Below are 16,231 nucleotides of genomic sequence, written 5' to 3'. Positions count from 1 at the left end.
CATAACTCTTCTGTCAGAATAATTGGTTTTCCACAATGAAGTATTTGGTTTGTTGTCTCAAAATGGATGGAAGGGGCTTAATTTGGTGGTCTTATGTGGAGGAGGGTGGGTTTACTGTTCAGGGGAACAAAATCATCCGTTGGCTCGAAGACGGCCTCAAAAAGAACTAAATACTTCAAAATTCAATTTTTGGATTTGAAACAAGTTCTAAGACTAATCAAAATCAGGTCAAATTCAGTCAAACATGTCGAATTTAAATAGGAATTCCAGGTCGCACCGAAAATCTGAGGAGATGCACAGATATTTCCGAAAACCGGCAAGATGACGTATGTTTCGTAGTCGTTTCGTTACTAACAATATTTAACCTGGCCGTTAAATTGAAGGCACGACAGGTAACGCCGCTTATGATCAGGAAATGAACTCAACAGATAGATGCATACATCGTCTGCTCGACAAAAGCACGGATGCCTGAAGATAAGTCGAACATACAAATATCTGACCTACAGAATGTTTCCATTAGCATACATGTCTACACGGTCATAAATGATCAGACACGTTCCAACTCCACAGCTGCTGTTTCCTGCTGTGTTCCTTTACTTTAGTTATCAACACAAAAAATATGATCAATACAGATAGCTACCCTCTTTACACTAAATTATTTTTATAGAGCTGGTCATGGATCATTGTTCATGCTTATGTACACAATGGCCACAGCGAGCGCAATGAACACTGCAGATGTGGACTGCATGCTAACAGCTGGAGGATGCACATCTGACCTCTCTCACCTCCAAGATGACAACCATCGCCAGCTTATCGCCACCGCACTGACATCTTGCATAATAATGGGGTATACACTAGGTAATCACCGCCCAGACTTCAGAATGGAAGGTGCTTGGTTAAATACTTATTGACTGTACCACACCTTCAAACCGTAGAAGACTCCTGGTATGCACCCATCTCTAATGCCCATGCTCGGCATGACAAATTAAACGTCTTTCCATTTAGATCCAAGGCTCTCATCTTTTCAGTCGGTGGATTAGGCTGGAGTCCGATCTTGCACCTCTTCTGTACCATCAAAATCATGAGTTGTGTCATTTTCCGCTTCATCTGCCTGTTTCACATGAACAGTGGCAGCAGCTGGCTCCTTATCATCACTCATGCTCTTCATCAGTCTTTTTGATCTTTTAGGCCTTGGTTTAGTAATCTGTTCATTTTCTGTGTGACCACTCCCTGGATTATCACCCCCCGTAGGGGGGCCTGCATTCTTGTCCACATTGTCGTTATCATGTGACTTCGGTTGCGTGTGTGACTTCTTTTTCTGGAAATTTTTTAGCAGTCACTTAAATCAGCATGGCGTACACATAAGCAGGCCAAACAAAGCAAGATGAATCAACGTGGCAAAAGAAAAGTATAAAGACTAATCTGTGGTATTTGTTTTGCACACATTCTCATCATTCAAAAACTTAACAAATCAAAGTTATCAATAGGTAAAGTTGTATAAGTAGATTGTCAAATAGAACAACAGTTTTGAATTGCAGATAAGGTAGCCCAATATGACATCAAGGTGCATAAAGGCTCATGAAGGCAAATATAAGAAATTCAAAGTAGCAGAAATTTCTCAAGTCAACTATTTTCAGAGTAGCAGAAATTTATTAAGTCGATTACTTGTGTTTGATGCTCTCGATTTTTACTTAAGATAGTCCAATCCTTGCATTTCTATTGTACAAATACAGCATTCGTATTAAAGTTATCATATGGACTAAAATGCAAGTCAAGTTAAACCAATATAGCCCAAAGTTAGACCAATCCATACATGTCATCGTATAAGGTCTCCATAGGTGCTTATATTAAACCCAATCTGTATAAATCGTAGCTATACAAAAATGAATTTTTGAATGTTTTTGTTTACAATTAAAATTTTGAATTTCAGCTTGCATATTGAACTATCATGTCTCAGTGATTTGCATGCATTTGTATATGTACAAACAGATGAAGCTTGCTCAAGGACATATACATAAATACATAGAAAAAGAATAAGAAGACAATTCTGAGGATGCAATGCAATCCTATCACAAATAAACAAGTAAATCAATAGCTCACATGTACCTTTTTGCTGGTTGTGTTATCTTGTTCTACAGCTTCTGCAGTTGTATCATCCAACTCTTCGAGCGTCAAATCTCCTTCTTTGTCAACCTTGATGGCCTTTGCTCGTCTTTTCTTTAGTCGTTCCTTCGCCTAAAATGGTAAATGGAGACAAAAAATGATATTCTTGCAAGACCTTTTACCATTTAATTTTTTTTCAGACACGCAGGAGAGCTACGTGTTATTTCATTAAAGAGGAAAGGAACAAGATACAACAACAGAACACAACACCTAAAAAAGAAAAAGAATAACAATGAAAACAGAACAGAAGGCAAGAACACCTGAAAACGAGAGAAAAAACAAGACACAAAAAGAACAAAAACAACTAAGACCCAGCTAATAAGGCACGAAGATGCTTAGCACCGGCAGCATTCCAAAGGGTGCCCTCAGCAGCGACCGAATGCACCACTAGGCTCACATTAGGAGTTACATTTAATTTAAATATAATTGATCTCAACACTCCAAGTGAACTTAAAATTTCTTACAAGAAAAGGAATAATAATAATAATAATAATAATATACACTAATAAAAGTTTGGTTCTAGAAGTCCAATTCCTGAAACCTATGAAGAGTCTGGTTTCTAAAGGCCCGTACATAGTTTATAAACGGTTCCAATCTAACTAAAGCGTCTAAACCAAAAACAGAATCAAACAAAGCCAACACTCAGCCATTGTTGCAAGAGGTAAACAACCAGTTTTTCATACATAAGTCTAACGCAGGGGTAAAATTTATGTTTTCATATAATAATCAGATCCCAGCCTAATAGTAGTAACCATAAATTTTGAGGCAATTTCAGTAAATTTTTTGAACTGGAATTTGAGTTTTTTTTTTTTAATAGAAAAGGTTGCACTGAAACACAAGACCTCATGCTTTAAAGCACAGCTGCTTATGACAAGACCACTCAAAACATCTACGCACAGGTGATAGACTGATGGTGCTTTGGGTTTTCGAACTTCCAAAATATTTGGGCCGCTGCAGGGCTTACCAGGGGTGGTTGGTAAATCCAATTACCAGCGATAACCAGCCAAATTTTGTCCTAGGTCTAACTCAATTTAAATTGCAGAATATTAACCCTGATTAAAAACGGCCCAAACCTCAATACGGTTCATTGTAACCAATTACTCACTATAACGCTACAGAACAGAAGAACCCAATCGTGATTGATATGTGCTGACCCACCAACAGTAAAACTTGCACTGCTTAACACTTCTCAAGTCCCTGAAGGTTTGACTCTCACCCTCCACATATTTTAACACCCGTGCAACTGTGCTCTCTTTCTCCTATTTCCCCCATGCCCACAAGATCGATCTGAACGCCACCAATGTATAAATAGAAGAAAGCACATAGGGGTAAGACAAAGGAAGGAGCAAAGAGGACGACAGCAACAGCAAGTTAGAGAGATATGTGTCTCGGTTTCTCTGTCTGTCTCGTCCTCCCTCTTTGTGTGCAACTAGGCAATGCTCCATGGCCAATTTGAGATATGTATTGCCATATCGTGTAGGTATCAAGAAGAATCGAAGATGATGTATCAGGAAAATTGAAATTGTTCCAGTGCTTGCCAATATGTATCCCGACGTATCGGTGCAATAACCATATTAGACTCTGCTACCCGAATAACTACATGCCTTATCATAGCTGCTCCATTAGTAGGGTCAGATAAAATACTAAAAGATGGAAATGACACGATTAAATTACCTGCATAGATATTTCTTTCAACTTATGTGCAATCTGTGTGTCGTCAAGAAGTAACGAAACAACATCCTCTTGTTTCATCAGATGATCGTCCTGGACATGTTTCCCCTTCATGACCAACTCTTGCACTGCATTTTTCTGCTTTGCTCTTTGCAATATTTTCTCCTCAATAGTATCTTTGCATATAAGTCTGTACACGGTTACCTAACATTGTATGTTTGAAAGAAATATAAGGAACTGAACTATCACAAAACTCCTTCCCACATAATGAAACAATGCAGAAGTTAGGTTCTAAAAACAAGTGAGAAGCACTCAGTTACCCAATGTTAGTTGAGAGTTAGTTCTATAGTTAATACTTCTATTTGGGACAATCATTCAAGTTAGTGATCATACAAGGTTAAGCAGAGAGAGACAAATGACTACAATCAACGGTTTGGATTGGGATCGAAATCCTTTCCTGAAAATATCTGGAGCAGTTCCCCTCTTCCAAACAGGCCCTTAGCAGTTTTTGGATGAGGAAGATTCCTCTGGGGAATTAAACCATAGGGATTTGAATCCAAATCCTCCTATCCAAACAGACCCTAGATTTGGAATCATGGTTTGTAACTTTACGATGTTGTCACCCTAATTGGAACTAAACAAGATGATGGTGAAGACAGCAAAAAGAGCACTATACCAAGACATATAATCCACTATATGCAAATACTGCCACTAATGCAGTAATGATCATTATTATAGGAGAAAATGCAAATGAAAGACCTTGCCTACCTGTAAAGCCAAGTGATACACTAATGACATCGTTTTCTCTTTCAAATGTTCAAATTCCTATACAATTGATCTTCACTTACAATACAATGCTAAAAGGTGAAAACCCAAATAAATCTGAACTTAGGGTAAAGAATCTTTTTTGCTAAAGATACTGGTACTATGATAAATCTAAGCAAAAAAATCAACAAGATGGACACTTAAAATCGAAACTGAATAAAAAGGAATGATAAAACTAAGAGTGGAAAGAAAACTAAACATCTCGCTAGCACTCTATAATAAGCTATCTAACTTTTAAAAGTATCAAAACGTGAAAATAAGCTGATCATACAAATTATCACATGCAGTTAGTCAAATTTCTGAAGTTATATTCGTAGTAATCTTTGGCCGAAAGAAAGTTTAAGAGTGTCAATTAAAAATTATAAAAATGATGGTCCATAACACCATGACGGAAATAAAGTTAGCATGAATTGAAGTTTCAGTTACCTCCTTTGTCTGACCAAGCCTGTGTGTTCTATCCATTGCCTGCTGGTCTTGTGTTGGATTCCAGTCAATTTCATAAAAAATAACTGTATCAGCAGCAGTCAAATTAATACCAAGCCCCCCAGCTCTTGTGCTTAACAAGAAAACAAATATATCATTCCTACAGAGCAGAAAAAATCAGTTACGGCCATGTTTCAACAGAGTTGTATCATCTTACTGCAGTAGTTTAACTCTGTCCACCCTATCCATTAATATATTTACCTATTCTGGAAATCTCGGACCATGTCACGGCGATCCGAGATTGCAGAAGACCCATCGAGTCTGAAGTACTTGAATTTTCTGAAATTCATGTAATCCTGAAAAAATAACACATTATGCTCGTTAATTGAAAGGGATTCAAACTTTAGTGCACCAAACTCAACAGTACATTCTGTGTGAATGTGAATAATTGAAAGACATAATTCATTTTACAGGTAGGGTTTTACACTTTGCTGACTCATTTCGAAGTATGTTTTCAGATCCTTCACCAAGTTGGCAATGCCAGTACAAGAAACAGTGGAAACCTAATGCTAGCAATGCCTCTAAACATAATATGATACGATGGCTTTGCAACCTTTAGCTACAAAATGTATACAAACTATTTTGCCCACTTCTCCCAATCACACTTGTAGCTTTACTAGATCTTGCAAAATTTATGTGTATACTGCACAAATAATACAAATATGTAGCAGAGTTACGCCTCATAGTAATCACTACAATCAGATTTACATAATCTAAATTCTAAACTACCCATAGTGCATTTCAATAACACAAAATATTTGGTTGCCCACTACCTGTGATGTGAATTCCAAAAGGGACTCATAAAATAAAATGTTTTGTAACAAAACTGGGCATGAATTTATTCAGATACTACAAAAAACTTCAGTGTCAACATATATATTCCCACAACGTAAGGTCTAAAGGTACACAATAATGCTGATTAGTTACAAATCATGGTCTCAGTTCCTCCCTACACTTGGGTGTTTTGTGTCAAGGTTTGATGTTTCATTAAAGGTTAGAGATACTGGCTTGTGCTAGAGTCCTATGCAACATGGAATTGATCCCAACAAAGACAATTGCATGTCTAGATATCTATCAATTAAATGTATAAAAATATTAATTCTTATTTAACTTACTCTTTGGAAATTTCTGTCTGTTTCAATTTTCTCCATAGAATATTAGTTTTTCAACATGAATTGGACATGCATAAAGTAACAAAATACCTCCAGAATGTCCAACATTTTAGTCATCTGAGCAAAAAGGAGCACACGATGACCTTCAGCTCGGAGGCGCCGTAGTAGTATATCTAAGGTGTGGAGCTTCCCAGAATCCTGTCATCAAGCACTCCATATTAGCAACAAGGTACCACTAGGTAACTTAAATAAGGTGCAATCTCTACTACTTAAAAAATACATAGTGGTTCCCGCACCCTTGTCCAGCCCTCCCCACGTTCTACCCTAGCTCCTGGCCCACGCCTGCGTTTCCACCCACGTGGTTCCTCAATTCGCGTGATGTTACCTCCCCTCCACAAATCACACTAGGTGGTTGCCTCCCGAAATGACATGACCAGACGCACGGTGCAGCCACAGCAGCACGCAATCTCCCATCTCCCAACCCAAATCCCCAATTTTCAAATCCCTAAATCAGCATCGTCTCAACTCAGGCGGCTGGCAGTGCCACGGTGGGGCATCTCGGCGGGCAGGCGGCAACAGTCAATGGCCAAAGGGTGAAGGCATGAAGCACTCGGCTCATCGGACATCAGTTGTGGGCTCCTCGGCTGCCAGCGAGGCATCTCGGGCAGTCGAACCTCAGCGGCACTGCGGGCTACGTGGCTGCAACACAACACAACAACAGCCGACCAGCCGACAGGCTCGCGGAGCGCAACGGTAGCAGCACCAGCATGCCGAAACGAGCACAAAGCTGCACGGTCGTGCCCTGGTGCCCGATGCCTGCATCTGCTACTTGTTGGACACATGCAGGCTACTTGTTGGACGCCTGCACAAGTGCTGGTGACTTGAAGTGTGAAGTGTCCGGCTTTGCTATTGGCTGCACAAGTGTTTCTGGCTCCAATTATTCGGTTTCTTAATTTCTTATCTTGAATGCTCAAGTGTTGAAGCTCTGGTAACTGAAGTGCATGGCAACTGAAGGCTGAAGCTCAAGTGTTGAAGCTCCAACCGGCAACTGAAGGTATTCGGCATTCAGGTAGCTTAGCTGAAGCCTTAAGTCTGAAGCTCAAGTGCTCTTTGATAGAATCGTAGAAAATTAAAAATAAAGAATGATAATATGAGAGTATGAGTTTATGATAGGGGTTAGTAGTTAGCAAATGGGATTAGTTTTGTTGATGCAAATGGGATTAAAGTTCGCCCTAGGTCCTTTGGCCGACTGGATCCCCCACTACCTCAACTATGCAATGTGGCAACAGATGGTGTGGCAAACATTTGTTGCATGATTCAGAAGTATGCAACTGTGAATGGTGTACAAATTTTTTTGATTTTCCACGATGAATCGATGCATTATTTAGTGAAATTCGCCATGGTTCCTAATAAATGGACGCTTCGAAGTTGCGTGGCGTTGGGGTAGTGGGGTGGCGACTACCTGCAAAATTTGGGGGTGTACGTGCCCGCGAGCTTGTGTTTTGCTTCGTCTCTAATCTCGCGTGTGGATTTCTGGCAGCAGATTCGTTGGGGTTTTGGTGACCTGCGCATTGCTAAAGGCATAGGACGATAAGAATATATGAATGGTATTCTTTTTTTCTTCAAAGGAAATTTGTCGGTGGGTCTGTGGGTTGATGTAGATTATCGGTGTCCATTTTGCAAAATGTTTTTTGAATGAAAATTGCTCTTTTATTTTTTGTAATTGTTTTTCACTTTGCTTTTCTTTGATTTGTACCTGAAGCTTTTTGTGATCTCTATACTGTAGTGCTCCAAAAGTGTCGTTCATTTGGCAGGTCTAGTATTTTTTTTTTTCGTTTGCGCAGGCTCAATGATAGGAGGCACCCAATTGATATGATGTAGAGAGTAAGGGTAAGGGCAGGAGTAACAACCCATGAAGTAGGTCGAGGTGAGGAGAGCTTCAGAACACACAAAAGGTTTCATGTGGATGATAACAAAAAACCTGTTTGTGATGAGGTCCATTTATTAGGAACCATGTTTTCTCTTCTTCGCCGGTGGGCACGAGCTTGATTCTTGCGTATTACCGAAGCCCAAAGTATAAACCTAGTCTAGCATTGCATCTTGTTGGTAGCTTAGTTGATTAATGCATTCCTTATGTTTGAATTGGTTCAACGAGGATGGTGCAACGGCCATTTCCCAAATGGTTTGTATTTTTTTATTTTTGTTTATGTTCTGTGACAAATTTCTGAGTATATACTTTGTTATGTTCGACGCCAACACTTAGCTTGAATCTCCTTTCCTCATGTTTTTTATGTGTTCAGTATGCTTGAATAAGGATGTAAACTTGGTTGTACGGTGGTGTATTGCCTAGTGTTCAGAATAGTGCCTTCGGTGTTTGCAGTGCTTTAACAATGTTATAGCTTGGAAAATACTTCGACGATGATGGCTGGTTTTAAAGGAGTCAACAATATTATCGTGTGCAAATTTTTGGCTCCCGTTGCAACGCACGGGCATTCAATTAGTAAATACAGAAATGGTTCGGCTTTTATACTAAGGAGTTCACTCCAAATTTGTAACGATGAAGTTATGTTTCCTAAAGATATATTTAGTTCTTCTGAGCTCTAAGCAGTTGAAAAAGCACCTCAGATGCACATTGATCCAAATGATAACTTGGGGCCTGTTTGGAATAGGGGGTTTGCTCTAGGAATTTCCAAGATTTAGTTCAAATTTCAACTCACTCTAAGAATTGGACCAAATAGCCAAACAGGCCCTAAAAGGGTGATGAAATTGTGCAGGTGCAAATCAAACCTAAACTGCATTATGCAGCATAACATACAACAGAAAGTGATTAAGACTTACAGTTAGCATTTTAGCTGGATCAAAATTACTCATAGGCGGAGAAGACCCAAATATCCTATAGGGTAGCTGCAGCATCGGCTCAGGGATGGGCAAATCAGTATGTAGTTCTTGTATTAGAGGATGAATACCAACTGGTTGTCTAGGACCATTGAACTCAGAAGTACGAGCAAATCCCAGGAACAGTTTCTTGGCCCAGGGATCATGCATCTCATCAGCAAACTTGTAGGCAAAATTTCGATCGGCACACCACACATTTATCTGGAGAAGGCAAAAGGTAGAGGGATGTTAATAAACACTAGCAATAGTAGATTACCCGCATAGATTAAATAAGACATCTCCTACAGTGCATGGAGGTTCCAAAATGTTAACACTAGAGCTAAAATATACTCAAAGATGACTCCATAAACACTGATAGGCTCATGCAATGCACAGTACCAAAATAAGCCGACATGGATAAAACAAAAGAACTTACTGGCGGGGCTCTAGCTGGTGGAATAAAAGCATATGCTGAACGAAGAAGCCTTATGTTCGAGACAAGCCTGTCATGATGAGAAAGCACCAGTGCTTCATATGGGCTATCACTAGGGCCAGTCTTAATCTTTGTTCTAAGCAAACTGGGGTCAGCCTTCGTAGAAGAAAGCAACAATCGTGCAACAGCACGAACTCTCATGACATCATTCTGACTGAACTGGAGATCGGGACCTTCTGAATCAAGGAATGCATCCACAATTTCCTCAACATAGTTCCTATTTGATTGCAATGCTAAAAATGCTAGCCTCTCAAACAATGAACAAGTGGCCAAGAAGGAAGCTTCAACCGGGGACAGATTCGTTAAACGTATAAAGCCGAATGCACCAGATGATAGAACAGACTCATTTGATGAATTAGCTTCCGGAAAGGCTGAAAAATGGATATTGCTGGGCAAAAATATATTAAACAGCCTGTTCAAATATCCACTCCGAAATCCACAACCGTTTCCAGAAATTTCCATGTTGCAGATGATTCCTTCATAAACTAACTTTGGAATCTGAGGAGATTAGGAAAGATAGATATTTATATATTGTTTGTGCTCATGGAGAAATATATGGAGGTTGTAAACAATAAAAGGCTAAGATAACAGAAACTATACCTCAAACGTTATTGGATTTCTCTTGCCTGCATAATGTACATCATGCAGTTCCCCAAATGGGGGAGAAAGAAGAGAGTTTGGGATATCAGCAAAGTAAAAGTAAGAGCTTCCCTCGTTACGCTCAAACAGCTCTGGGTGATTGCAGACCTAAATGTGATACGGAAAAAGAAAGAACATCCAATTTAAAACAGAAAAAAGAGCCAAATTTAGCTGAATTTACAATAGGAACCTCATAAAGAACTAAGTTTTTCATGTGAACAGCTGGGTCCTAATAAAGGATGCTACACATTGATCAAAAGCAAGAAATGTTTTATTAAAATATACTACCTTGCGTAGCTGCATGACAATATTCATCAGGCTAAGTAACTTCTTTTCATTTAGATTGCCACGTCTTCCATCAAGCAACTCGTTAAGAGATATCTTATTCTTTATAGCTTGATAGAAGACTTGCTGACGAGAACTCAATTTGCAGGGAACAATTTCCTCTTTCTTTTCAGTCATTTCGGCGATGACATCAATCTTAACCCGGCGGAGCATAAAGGGCTTCAATATAGCATGCTGTGGGAATGGATAAGTGTTATTATAATCTTAAAATATAACAAATCATACAAAACTTCGAAATATTCAATAAACAACAGCATAAACAGAATGACTGCATCTTACCAGCCGACTAAGCTGATGTTCATTCAAAGCTCCTCCATGTTCAGCATGACCCTCAATACTGGCAGGGCAAAGAACTGTCAGCAAATGAAGATGGACAAAATAAAGAAGGTAGAACTACTAAAACGAGGACAGTACCCCTTTGAGAACCACTCGTTGAACTGTTCATGGCTGTCAAACAGAGTGGGCATGATGAAATGAAGAAGCGCCCATAACTCAGCCATATTGTTCTGTATTGGTGTCCCAGTAAGAAGTAAACGATTTCTACAGTTAAAGCTCAGCAAAGTTTTCCAGCGCTGGCTGCAGTAGAGAGAAAAAAGATAAATGTGTCACAATTTCTCAAGCAAGGGTAGGCATTTAGGAGAATTTCGGAACAACTAAATGAAGACAGGCATGAAGTATAAAAATTTAAATTTCAAAAGAACACACAGCTTGCAACATGTAAGCCAAACACCTGCTTGAACTTTTTATAGCTTGGGCCTCATCCAGTACCATGTATTGCCACTTAACACGTCTCAAAAGCTTCTCTTCATTCACAAGTATCTGATAGTTTGTAATAAGAATGTGGAAGCTAGCATCCCTGTGGAGGAAAAGAGAAGAAGTCACAGATTAGCTTTATGAACTTTTAGAGGAAAGCCCCCCCACCCCCGCGTACGCGAATACGTTAGTGCCCTAGCCTGCAATTCACCTCCGATAAAGACGCTTGGGGTTGATGTTCTTCCGAAGAACCAGCCTCTCTGAGCCCCAGTATGGAAGTATCATTAGGTCAGGGCAGAATCTAATCAACTCCTCAGCCCAATTATTCACAACAGATGCAGGAGCCACCACTAGAAAGGGGCCCCATATGTTTTTGTCCTGCACGATATACCACCAATGCCCATATCAAATGGTTACCATGTTATTATTAGGTGTTAGATTATATATTCTCAAATTACAGAAATGACACTTGGAGGAAAGAATAAAGATAAATTGAGTAAAAAAAAGTCAATTGTGCACTGGATTCACTAACGGAAAGATAATTTTAGGTTAAAAAACAAATTCACCAACCTCAGCCAAATGAGCCAAGAATGCCATAGCCTGGATAGTTTTGCCAAGACCCATCTCATCAGCAAGAATGCCATTCAAACCCTGCAAGACCTCCAAAATTTGAAGAGAACCTAACAATAGCATTCATAACAAATGATCAAAATACATCAGCTAATAACAATTTACCTGTTCATAACAATTAACCAGCCACTGCAAGCCCTTTAACTGATATTCTTTTAATACGCCCTTAAACAACTCCGGTGTCAGCACAGATGATTTCTCAGGCATTGTTGAGCTAAAAATAAGATAAACCAGCAGCAATCAGTATTGGAGAACCCATCCATTCGTTTCAAATTTTAAACCAAAAATTTCAAGCAGAACTTACGGGTGTAATAGATCAATTTTGCTAGAGTCCATAGTAGATGAATCTTCAGTTGGAATACCAGACTCAGAAGTTTGACGAAGCCTCACGATTTCACTATCAAATGCATTTGTCATTCTCTTTTGTTGAGAGACGGCATGCCGAGCAGCTCTCAAAGCCTCTCTCTTTAATTCAGCTTCCTCTGGATCTTCTTCTTCCTCATCAGGCTCAGAGACAGACACCTCGTCAGGTGGTGCTGAGCCACCAGCCTTGTTCCGCATAAAGTGACTATAAAGCTCAGTTTGTGATAGAAGAAAATTTAGCCTCTGTTGCTGTCTTTTTGCTTCACGTAGCTCCTCTTCACGCTTCAAAGCTTCAACAGCTTCCCTTTCTTCTTTTTTCCTCAATTCATACTGAAACAGACAAAAAAAAATGAGTGACATGATCTAAAGTGCCTTGTTCTGAAGATAACAAAAGGGAAAGCAACCATGTGCTAAACTAAACTAAACGAATGAGTTATATGCAAAGGGGAGGAGCGGAGAGAAAATATATACTGAACTCAAGATAAACGTATTTGTACAGCTAATGAACAAATAAAAAGACTTGAGGGCTCAAATACATCGTTATAGTCAATGTGCAACGCTTGAGAAATGAAACAACTATAAATTCATAATCAGCCTCAGCAAATTGAACTTTAGCAAGCTCAAGGGATAAAAGAAAACCTGCTCTTTGTCAACTCGTTTCCAAAATATCAGCATATCCCTAGCCAGCTTCCTTGTACGTATTGCAGCACATCTCATCAGTTTCAGTGACCTGCTTACTTTGAGCTTTACCTAGATATTTCATATGCAAATTCAGTAAAGACCGTAAACTAGAGCACAGGAAAATAGTACAACACAGGGCAACAAGATATATGGGTGCAATACCTCCCGTTGACAACTATCAGAGAAACGTTTTGCATCTACTTGTCGTTTCTTCCGCAAAGCATTGAAATTCCTGTGATGCTTTGGGATGCTTTTAGTAGCAAGAGAATGCCATAGTTTGTAAGCCTTTTCCGACTCTTCTTTCATGATTACAGAAGGTTCCTTCTTCGTTATTTGCTTCTTTGGTAAGCTACGTTCGATAATCTGTATTCATGATATCACATAGTTGCTAAATACAACGAATACATAAAAGTGCAATTAAAATTATTACAGCTAAGACCAACCTCATATGTATCTCCTTTTTCCAAGACTTTAACATAATGAACCTGCAAGTTGCCAGCTTCTGATATAATAGACCTACGTATCCTCCCAGCTGTTCCTTCCGGAATTGCAAAGGGATCCTCGGTAACTTTAAGAGAAAATTTCTGTATCTTTACCCTTTCCTGGAGGGATTCATATTGTGGCAAAGGTTCAGCTAATCCACCACGATTGGTTGCCTCAAATTTTTGGTCAAAACCAAGCATTGCTGCTATGGTCCGCAAGTCTAGCGTGTCCTTAAAGAAGTGTTCCTCGACACGTATATCAGAAGAAACAGGCAGATTAAGGGATGGTGCTAACTTATCATAACCCTCCGGAACTAGGTAGCGTATATTATCCCCCATATCTAAATAGGTAGAATCAAGGGACGCTACAAGCTTATTAAAACCACCATAGGTGCTAATACATTCTGTCCCATTAAATTCATGTGAGGCTTCTACTGCATCCAATGTTGCAACATCCCTGAAATCACCTCTGTGTTTTGTAGTTTTTTTACCACCATTTTTGTGTTTTCTTTGAGGGATTGCCGCACAAGGAGGATCAGAACCAAAAACACCCTCCTTAAACTTTGATCTCCTGTACTTCTGGACATGTTCACTCAGCATTGTACGGTAGTGTTCCTCTGTTATTTGGTTATTATAGGCATCTGCCTCATCATCATCGCTAGCACCATCGAGATGCCTTTTTCGCTTCAGATGCAGGCCATGGGAAGCATCATTTATACCGTTGTACTGATCCAACAAGGATCCTTGACCTAAAAGGAAAAGTTGTATAAGAAAAATGATGCACATAGAAGTACGACAAATGGGTAACAGAAATTTTGGAGCTACAAGATGGGTTTTGAAAATTAGCTATTGTTCAAAAGAAAACCCTTATTAATAAGCAGGAAACATAAGACTAAAGGTAAAAAAATAAAGACGAAGGTGGCCAACCTTCGCTGCTTGCACTCCCATTCGGGCTACTATTCCCATAGGGGGCAACATCTTCTGGTACAGGAACCCTGAAGTTCAGCAAAGGCTGCAAAAGCATTTCCAGTAAAAACTATCAATAAGCTAAACAAGCCAGAAAAACATAAGAGTAGACAAGACATATCTGCTCCAAGAAGTTCAAAAAGCAAGAGGAACGTAGTGTTACTCTACGTATTTCTACACTACCTGAGACAATACAAGGTTTTAAGAACCTACATCTACACAGACCAAATAAATAGATAAGCAACAATAACACTACAAGAAATAAAAGTGATGGATCAAAAGTTACAAGATGCAAATGAAGCAACAACACTGGCATGGTCAATCAAAGTTCCCTTGCAGGCACAAATCATAATATTTGAAAACTGCATAAAATTAAACCCCACTGATGAAAATTAGCATGATAAAATATGCCAAAAATAGTTTAACAAAACTAACAGAAAACATGCATGTGGCAGAAAATTTTTACCACACATGACTGCACATAGTGAGACGAATGAAAGCGTCAAGTCGTGTGAGTTTGACTAATACTAAAATAGTGATAGCAGCGCATTGCCACGATGCAAAAACTAAGCAGGACACAACAACAATGCATAGCATAAGATCCCAGCAACTGATAAACTGTATTCGTAGCTCAAAACATAATATAACTACATTCACACAAACAACATAGGCGAGCAAATGTGCCAAAACAAATTCCTCCCAAAGCATGAAATACTAGAAATTTTGATGTAAAATGGTGACGGCCACCAATAGCAACAGTTGCTATAAGTTAAAAAGACAATCAGCACACCAGTTGATCATGCTTTCGTGATACTCATAAAAGAAATCGTCAGTAGATGCAAGCCACGCAATGCTCCAGCACACCACTGGATTAGAAATAAACCAATACATTACCAACTAACTTACTCCAGTCAAGCACAAGGCGGCAAGCCAGTATCTCATTCCAAACCAACTAAACAGTAACATGGGGTATCAGTCACTATGCAAAATTGCAACAGCATCGCCGAGCAACCTGCATTAATCCACGACTAGCCAGCCTCTAACCATTTAATCGAAAAAGGGACTCCAAGCCACAATGACTACCAAATTGCACCTGCAAACAGGGGAGGAATCATCTCCCAAAGAGAATTTACACAAAACCCAGCAGCAACGAACTCAGCAGCCCACCAATTATCCCCGCCACGCCCGCGTCCCAATCCAACACAGCCCCCACCGCGCAGAGAAACCCCCTTCGCGCAACAAAAGAGCAGAGCGAGCAAAGCGGCTACCTCCAGGCTGAAGAGCGTGGAGTAGGAGAGCCCGCCGCCGTTGGCACCCCCGCCGCGCGGGGGAGCGCGGCGCGGGTCCATGGCAAAAACCCTAGCGCCCCCGAACGCCGCGAGAGGAGAGGAGCCGAGGAGGGAGGACGCGGGGCCCCAGGAGGAAGCCGAAGGCGCGGCGTTGGCGGCGGCCGGGTCGGTCCCGCGGCGTGAGCGGCGACGAGATTAGGGCTAGGGTTCGCGGAGCGGAAGGTGGGTGGTGGGGAAGAGGCGGAGGGGGGAGGCGGTGGGGTGGAGGCCTTGTTGTGACGTGGTGGGGAAGTAGTAGTAGGAGGCATGGCTTTGGCTTGGCCGCGAGGGGAAGAGGAGAGAAGAGGGGGGAGCAGGGAAAGCGAAACGGGAAGGGGCTCGGTTTCCGCTCGCTCGCCTAACGTGCGCCATTGGAGCTCTTGGACTTTGGGGACGGCCTTTCATCTTTGAGCGAATAAGGAC

At 40.4% G+C, this 16,231-nt stretch overlaps 1 protein-coding gene across 1 annotated transcript; it reads right to left on the bottom strand.

Moving 5' to 3' along the window:
- Positions 1 to 402: 402 nt before the first annotated feature.
- On the bottom strand, positions 403 to 16,231 carry LOC133912521 (chromatin-remodeling ATPase INO80-like). Its single transcript, XM_062355305.1, has 22 exons — positions 15,749 to 16,231; positions 14,442 to 14,526; positions 13,476 to 14,263; positions 13,195 to 13,395; positions 12,991 to 13,101; positions 12,293 to 12,681; positions 12,094 to 12,202; positions 11,929 to 12,009; positions 11,570 to 11,736; positions 11,336 to 11,461; positions 11,020 to 11,181; positions 10,885 to 10,942; positions 10,549 to 10,779; positions 10,222 to 10,368; positions 9,565 to 10,119; positions 9,093 to 9,350; positions 6,345 to 6,452; positions 5,344 to 5,438; positions 5,086 to 5,242; positions 3,838 to 4,038; positions 2,107 to 2,235; positions 403 to 1,318 (listed from the first exon to the last, which is right to left on the bottom strand). Exons 1-22 carry the CDS (start codon positions 15,827 to 15,829, stop codon positions 1,037 to 1,039), a joined length of 4,521 nt encoding a protein of 1,506 aa, XP_062211289.1. The 5' UTR covers positions 15,830 to 16,231; the 3' UTR covers positions 403 to 1,036.

The sequence above is a fragment of the Phragmites australis genome, chromosome 3 (assembly GCF_958298935.1).
Source record: "Phragmites australis chromosome 3, lpPhrAust1.1, whole genome shotgun sequence".
Classification (NCBI taxonomy): domain Eukaryota; kingdom Viridiplantae; phylum Streptophyta; class Magnoliopsida; order Poales; family Poaceae; genus Phragmites; species Phragmites australis.
Note: the sequence above shows the minus strand (reverse complement) of the source record. Positions and strands in the feature narration are given on the sequence as shown.